Raw genomic sequence first — 8,511 nt, forward strand, 5'->3', positions numbered from 1 at the left:
CATATTTTACACCAAAAATCTTTTCGTATTAGATAAACCCTCTTGATATAACATACTTATACCTTTGTAATAGCAAAAACTAAGTTCAAACCTAAGTCCATCTATGTGTCCACCTTAGTTTTTGAGTTTACTTCAGTCTTCTTCCTTCTCTTCTTATTTTTTCCTGTCTTTCCCTCTCTGAGCCTCTTTACCAAACTTCCACACGGGATACATTGTTTCCTAGACTACAAAACGGATATGTGCATTCGCTAGGAAACTGTAAGCCATCGGCACAATTGCATCTAGGCGAGCAAGTTTACAATCACTGTGCAACAAATTTAAAATCGACAAATATGCCCTTGCAGCACTATTCATGAAGAAGAAGAACAGACACGAACCGTATTTCATCTCACTTCCTTCAAAATGTATTTCAGCCCAGAAAGGAATTTATGGGAGCAAAGAAATTTCTTCACCGGTAGTTCTGCTTCGGGGTGGTCTTCAAATTATTCATAAACATCAAGACACTTTGTACTAGACTATTCCGACCACGGGCATGCTTTCTCAAACTCTTCTTGCTCTTTACGGCAGAACTCAAACTCGTTGGTGTGATAGTACATGCAACCTGCATAAGCATCCATCTCTTTTGAGCATCTATCATGAAGCCCTTTCAACCTGCAGGATGGGACAGAATTATTCATGCGGATCGGTAATGGCCAAAACCAACAATTCTAATTGGCACATAAATTTGAATGAGCCTCTACGCTCATATGCCCAAAAAATAGCAGAGAACCATCAACTAAAAAACTAAACAAAGTCTGATTATCGAATGACAAAGATGATGAATACTCCAATTTGACAACTTGAAACAGCACTGCCATGTCACTTCAGTAACGTAAAAACAATCTGTTGAGGAAGTGAATGCTATGGGAAAAGCATAGTAGGCACATCAGGTAGGGGAAATATTTTTTTATGGATAATATGGGGGGAAAATGATTAATAGCAAAAGGAAAGGAAATTACAGCAAAAGTGTATAACTGCAGATGCTTGCCAAATTACATGACTATCTAATGACTGATAGAGTCATTCCTGAGTGGATCCAATGATCCTTTTCAAAATAATTAAATAAATAAATAAATGTTGATCCTACGGCTGTTGACAAAGTAATACATCAGAACTGGCAGTAATATTATAAACGGCTCAAACCAAAAAAAAAAAAAAAAAAACTAAGGACTCCAGGAGAAGGAGAAGAAAAGCCGCTTCACATATAAGTCAGGTTTCTTGAGAAATACACAAATTGAGAATTATAAGAACTGAAATGAAAATATTCAAACTGATAGAGCCTCCAATATTTTACTAGGGTAAGGATTGTACCACTACATCAAATCCAGTGAGGGAACAATTATTAAACCAGAGAGATACAAATAGACATAATTTATATTTCACTTCAGTTCTAGAAACAATTACGTTTCCAAGTTAAAGATCCCTTCCTAAACTGATTAGATTCTTAGAAACCTATTACAATCAACATCAGAATCCGACTAGTGCTAACTAATAAGCAGTTTCTAACAAGCAGAATTCAAAGCCCTTAAGTACCAAGAATCTCCCAGTGATTAGATCTTACTAAAGTTGTAGCTAGGTTTCGTATAAGAGCCTCAATATAAAGTGGAAGACAATAAACAAACTAGACTTCACATCCATCAAAATTCAAGATGTGGGAGACCAAAATGACCATGGACTAAGGGGTAAGGAAATACTAAAAAATGGAGCTTAGTGATGTAGCTAGGATAACGTGAAATGAGGGATGGGGATAGCAAATCCTACAGACACAGGTTATTACAATTGCAAAAATTGAAATGGATTATGATGGTGATGATGAAAGAAAGGATTATTGTAAGAAGAGGAAAACGAAGAGATGGAAGAAATTCTGTAAGAAAAGGGAAACGAAGAGATGGAAGAAATTCTTCTTGTATTCAATAATGAATCAAATGGTTACAAGTTTACAAAGGACCAAATATATACAACAATGACAGCTACCTCAATAACAGAGTCTGACATCCCAATACTAACAAGAAACTGACAGAACCAATTACAGCTATGACAGTTACCTCTATAACAGAATCTGACACCCCAATACTAACAAGAAAAATAACAAAACCAATTACAATTGTACAGCACAGTAAAATAGGAAATTCCAAATTAATCTGGTCCATCCTTATGCGTCTGAATCAGAGTGAGTGATCAACTTGCAGCATTGTCAGCAGCAGAAACAGGGTGCTGTAATGTGTACTGAGCAGCAGAAACAGGGTGCTGTAATACCCCCCCACAAGATGGAGAATAGAAGTTTACTATTCCCAACTTGACCAAGTGAGAGTGAAGTGTTGTAGAAGGTAGAGCCTTGGTGAGGAGATCAGCAAGTTGTAAGTGGCTAGGAACATGACAGGTGGAAATGGAACCATCAATGATTTTATCTCGAATTAGATGACAATCTAACTCGATATGTTTAGTAAGCTAATGAAAAACTGGATTGGCAGCGATGTGAATGGCTGCCTGATTATCACAGAAAAGATGAGCAGCTTGAGGATGAGAAACTTGAAGATCTGCAAGTAGAAATTTGAGCCAAGTGATTTCAGCACATGTTGCTGCCATGGACCTGTACTCGGCTTCAGCTGAAGACCTTGAAACAACGGTTTGCTTTTTAGATTTTCAAGAGATAAGTGAATTGCCAAGTAGAATGCAGTAGCCTGTTACTGAACGACGGGTGTCAGGGCAAGAAGCCCAGTCAGAGTCACAATATGCAACTAACTGCAGGGATGAATGAGCAGCAAGAAAAAGTCCTTGACCAGGAGCTGCCTTAAGGTACCTCAAAACCTTATGAGCAGCAGCCATATGTGCAGTAGTTGGCTTGGACATAAATTGGCTGAGTGTGTGAACTGCAAAGCTGAGATCAGGACGAGTTATGGTCAAGTATAGAAGACTTCCAACCAGCCTTCGATAAGTGGAGGGGTCCTGCAATTCAAGGCCAGAGTCTTTGCTAAGCTTTAAATTTTGGTCCATCGGTACTTTGACTTGTTTAGATCCCAAAGTGCCAGAATCTGCAAGTATCTCTAATGTATACTTGCGTTGAGAAATATGGATCCATTTGGAAGTTCTGGCCACCTCAATACCAAGGAAAAATCAAAGAGGACCAAGGTCTTTGATCTTGAAATTATCATTGAGAAAATCCTTGAGTGTAGCTATAGAATCAAGAGAATTAGTGGCCACCAAAATATCATCATCATATACTAAGAGAGCTGTAAAAGTGTTGTCAGTGGACTTAATAAATAAGCTGTAATCTGCCATGGATTGGAAAAACCAAAATCTAACAAACAAGCAGTGAGTTTGGCATACACTGTCTTGAGGCTTGTTTTAAACCATAAATACTCTTCTGAAGTTTGCAAACTTAGTCGGGCTTACCTTTAGTATACCCTGGTGGTTTGGTCATAAAGATTTCTTCCTTTAAGTCACCATGAAGGAAGGCATTATTTACATCGAATTGATGTAAATACCATCCATGAATGGCAGCTATAGATAAAAGACAACGAACAGTCACCATCTTAGCCATGGGTGAGAATGTCTCAGTGTAGTCAATCCCCTCTTGCTGGGTGTAACCCTTAGCCACCAAGCGGGCCTTCAACCTTTCGATACTACCATCTGAATTGCGCTTTATTTTATACACATACTTGCAAGCTATAGGTTCTTTACCAAGGGGAAGGTCTGAAAGGACCCAAGTATTGTTTTGTTCCAAAGCATGCAACTCGGCATCCATGGCTATGCACCAGTTGGGATCTTTAACTGCTTGAGAATAGGATGTTGGCTCACAAACAGTGGAAAGTGAGGAAGAAAAGGCTTGAAAGGAAGGTGAGAAATGTTCATAAGACAAGTAATCATGTAAGGGGTATTAACAAGGAGAGGGAGGAGAATTTACCTGAGCCAAAGATTGTGATGTTGAAGTCAAAACAGCGTGTTGGCAGTGGAAGTCATGTAGGTAGGCAGGTGCAGTTCGTGGTCTAGTTGACCTTCGAAGTGGAAGAGAAGGGGAAACATGTTCAGAATTAGTGACAGGTTGTGGTGAAGGAGAATTATGTGAAGATGGACTTGTCAACAGTTCAAGTGTATGTGGTGTTGAGGGAGAAGTATATGAGGGTAGACTTGTGGGCAGGACAACGGGGGAGTCAGGTAGAGGTAAGAAAATGGGAAAATCAAATGAATTTGGTGGAGGTGCAGAAAAAACAAGGGAATGGTGAGGGATAGAAGTGGAAAGATCAGATTGAGGAGTGTGAAGAAAAGGAAAAATACCTTCATAAAAAACAACATCCCTAGAAACAAAAGTGGTATGAGACTCAAGATCAAGTAGTTTATAACCTTTAACCCCGAAAGGATAGCCTAGGAAAATGCCTTTTCTGCCTCTTGGATCAAACTTTTGACGCCCATGGGACAAAGTAGTTGCAAAACACAAGCATCCAAAAATTTTGAGGTGATGGTATGCAGGTTTAGTGGAGAATAAAATCTCATATGGAGTTTTATTGTCAAGAAGAGGGGTGGGAGTTCCGTTAATAAGGTAGACAGCTGTCAAAATGCAATCATTCCAAAAATATAAGGGCACACCTGACTGAAAACGCAATGCTCTTGCAACATTGAGGATGTGTTGATGCTTTCTCTCAACAATACCATTTTGTTGAGGTGTCTCAACACAAGAGCATTGGTGAATGATGCCTTATTTATTAAAAAAGTCAGTCATTTTGAACTCAGCTCCATTATCACTTCGAATGATTTTGATTTTTGCGTCAAATTGAGTTGTTGTCATATTGTAAAAGGATTCAATTCATGCCCTTGTTTCTGACTTTGTATGTAGTAAATAGACCCAAGTGGTTCGTGAAAAATCATCAACAAGAGTCAAAAAATACTTGGTTCCATCATAAGCAGGTATAGAACATGGCCCCCATATGTAAACATGCACTAAATGAAAAATTGAAGGAGATTTGTGATGGCTGGTAGGAAAAGAATTTCTGTGTTGCTTAGCAATTGGACAAACTGAACAAGGAGAGATTTTATTTGCATGGAAATTGTCTTTTACATTTGGATCATCAATCAAGACTAGTCTAGAATTGAAAATATGACCAAGGCGACAATGCCAAAGGTCAGAACTATTACTGCTAGTCATGACAGAAGTAGCAAAATGTTTGGAATTAAAAGACAAAGAAGATAAAGCTTTTGTTAAAGCATGTGAAGGAGCAACCGCCGGCAAAAGATGATACAAGCAGCCTTTGACTTCAGCCATCCCAATCGTGGTCCAGGTGGAAAGGTCCTGGATGAAACAATGGTGAGGCAAGAAAACCAAACAACAGCAATGAGATTTTGTTAGTCTTTTAACTAAAATTAGATTGAAGCAAAAGGAGGGCACACATAAAGCATCCTTGAGCAGAGATGATCTTGTGTTGTTGTTCTTGTTGTTGTATAAGGGAGAAAACCTTATTAACATGAGGTATATGGTCTGACATCATAACTCGATCTCTAACATTAGAATACTTGTCATTCAGTCCCATAAGAAATTGAATGACATTATCTCTTCGATACCTATCATTCAGGATATTCAGTTGTCCACAAGTGCAAGCAGGCATTGGATCATACACAGCAAGTTCATCCCATAGAGTCTTGAGCTTACCATAGTATGTGCTCACAGAATCTTGTTGTTGCTGAAGACTTACCAAGTTTCTCTTCAATTGTTGCGAGGGCCATTTTGCTGAGTGAATCGATCCCTGAGTTCATTCCAGATATCACGAGCATCGTCCACAAAGGTCACACTCAACTTCACGGTGGTGCTGATGGAATTCTAAATCCAAGTCACAATCATATCGTTGCATCGTCCCCATGCACTGAATAGGGGATCCTTAGATGAAGCAGGTTTGCAAAGGCTCCCATTAATAAAACCCAACTTGTTCCTTGCTCTGAGTGCTCTACGCATAGCTCGAGACCAAGTCACATAGTTCTCTGATGTAAGAAGATCAGTAACAAGCACAATGGTGGTATGATCTCCACTATCAACTCTGTATGGGTTATTTGGGTCGTTGAAATTGAGAAATGAAGAAGGAGGGTTCATAGGAATCTCTTCTTGTTTCTCCATTGCAGAAAAGGAATAAAGAGAAATCAAGAACAGAAAATGAGCCTTAGCTCTGATACCATGTAAGAAGAGGAAAACAAAGAGATGGAAGAAATTCTGTAAGAAAAGGGAAAGGAAGAGATGGAAGAAATTCTTCTTGTATTCAATAATGAATCGAATGGTTACAAATTTACAAAGGACCAAATATATATAGCAATGACAGCTACCTCCATAACACAGTCTGACATCCTAATACTAACAAGAAAATGACAGAACCAATTACAGCTATGACAGTTACTTCTATAACAGAATCTGATACCCCAATACTAATAAGAAAAATAACATAACCAATTACAATTGTACAGCACAGTAAAATAAGAAAGTCCAAATTAATTTGGTCCATCCTTATGCGTCTGAATCAGAGTGAGTGATCGACTTGCAGCATTGTCGGCAACAGAAACAGGGTGCTGTAATAATTATAATTAACTAAAGCCTTCATCATTCATCACATTAAATAAATTCCAGACAAATGTATTAAGGCATTAGAAAACAGTCATATTAGAGAAAATGATGAATTCCATTAAGAAACAGAAGAAGATTCAATGTCTCTGCACGGTCAGAATTCTCATTATAGGGTATAATCTTATCATGACAGAGCATAAAAATTATGGAAAAGCAGGCAGTATTCAATACTTGAATTCAGGCTCAGTGCCAATGCAACAATTTCCATGCTTTTCTGTTTCAGCTGAAAATAACTTCCAAGACTTGTCACCTCAAAATATAATGAACTGCAGAGCATCTCACGTGCAGTTCCTTCCTCCAATAATAAGGCAATGTGAGTATTTCAACTCCTACAGAGGCAAAACACTTCAGAGAACAGGAGAAAATCACGAGTCGTTTCCAAAATCTCAATTGCGTATAGAGTTTTTTAAAAAAATATAAAAAATTCTTCAATAGTTCATAGAGCTATTTGTTACCGACTCTACAATTCTTGATCGCCGCACGGAGCCGGTTTCTCGCATTTCAAGTTGATTGCCTCTCATCTTATTTTAAATAATCCACTTAAAGGACTAAATACTCCTCCTAAACACAGGTCGTGCACTCTACGACGTTCTATTCCATAAAAAATAGATTAAAATATAGTCTTCAAACAAATTGCAAACCGCTATTAATTTGCAACAAAACAAACTACCCCAAATCAACAGCTAAACGGTGCCAAATGAAAGATACGGAAGTCTAAATCCAACATGAGAGCCCTCTAACCGCCTCCACCAACAGAATCACAGATAAACAAGCAATCAAAGTAACAGTATCAAAATGGGGCGCTTCGCTTACAAGTTTAAGACGCAGCTCGTAACTTGCTGACCCTTGTCTAGGCATTTCTCCGGGTTTGGGTCTCTCTTCTTGCATTTGATGAAGGCCGTGTTTTCAGTTCTGCACTTCTCCGCCATGTGCTTCGAAGATACCATAAGAACGGCGGAGGTCGGGATCGGATCTCCGACGGCGTCGACCGTATTTGCCATTGGAGATTTCTGTGCTCAACAAAATGCAAAGTTAGGGCTCGGTATCGAAATGCAGCGAACAGAGCAGATGACAGTAAGTGGACAACTGCAACCTTGTGTTGGGTAACGAGGAAAAAATTGTGTGCTGTGCAGGCGAAGAGGGAGTTGGGAGTTAGGACGCCAGGAGAAATGGCCGATGGATGAGACGTGCAATCACCATATTGCCGATTCGTTTTTAGGAAAATTTAGCTGTGTCACCCTATAAATTGATCAAACCATTTTATATGAAACTTGACTTTTGCATGTAAAACATGTAAGCAATATTTTTCACTGATAATTCAACTTCAAAAGAAAGCTGAAGTACTCACAATTTATTGCAAGGATGTAGATAAAACTGCTGTGGACGAATAAAGAAAAAACCCTTGGATTCACTTTCACATCGATTACTACACATACTTCTACACCTACAACCACAACCATCTTCACTTCTCTCGAGTAATTTTTGCCATGAAGAATCCACTCCATTATGCAAACCATTGGAATCATTCTCAACTTTGATATTTTTCTATGCTCAACAAAATAAAAGTGTTAAGTATCACAAATTAGATAAAAAAAAACAATAGAGTTGAGCATGAGACTTAAGTTCATACCAGTAATAGACATATTGGCAACAAATGAGAACTACAGAAGCTCCCACCAGGGTCCATGCTTTGATGCTAAATACCTTGTAACATTGGAAACTAACCCTACAAATGCAGTAACCGCAGAGTGGAACCCAGTTAAGGTTGTGGCAAAAGAAGCAACTGATAGAGATAAAGATAAAGATAGAGATAAAGGCAACTGGTGATTGAATTAGAAACAAACTCAAATTGTAAACTTCTAATCATCTATTGT

The 8,511-nt window shown here is 38.5% G+C and overlaps 1 protein-coding gene across 1 annotated transcript; it reads right to left on the reverse strand.

Annotated features, from left to right (window-relative positions):
- Positions 1-46: 46 nt before the first annotated feature.
- LOC137956444 (NADH dehydrogenase [ubiquinone] 1 alpha subcomplex subunit 8-B) lies at positions 47-7,871 on the reverse strand. The gene is made up of 3 exons (XM_068803943.1): positions 7,731-7,871; positions 7,451-7,647; positions 47-651 (listed from the first exon to the last, which is right to left on the reverse strand). The coding sequence occupies exons 2-3, from the start codon at positions 7,636-7,638 to the stop codon at positions 516-518; spliced, it is 324 nt and encodes a 107-aa protein (XP_068660044.1). The 5' UTR covers positions 7,639-7,647; positions 7,731-7,871; the 3' UTR covers positions 47-515.
- Between the last annotated feature and the right edge of the window lie 640 nt (positions 7,872-8,511).

Source organism: Aristolochia californica, unplaced genomic scaffold (genome assembly GCF_029961685.1).
Source record: "Aristolochia californica isolate CCGP_79_NKW_82.1479 unplaced genomic scaffold, dmAriCali1.0.hap1 SCAF_2, whole genome shotgun sequence".
Lineage (NCBI taxonomy): Eukaryota > Viridiplantae > Streptophyta > Magnoliopsida > Piperales > Aristolochiaceae > Aristolochia > Aristolochia californica.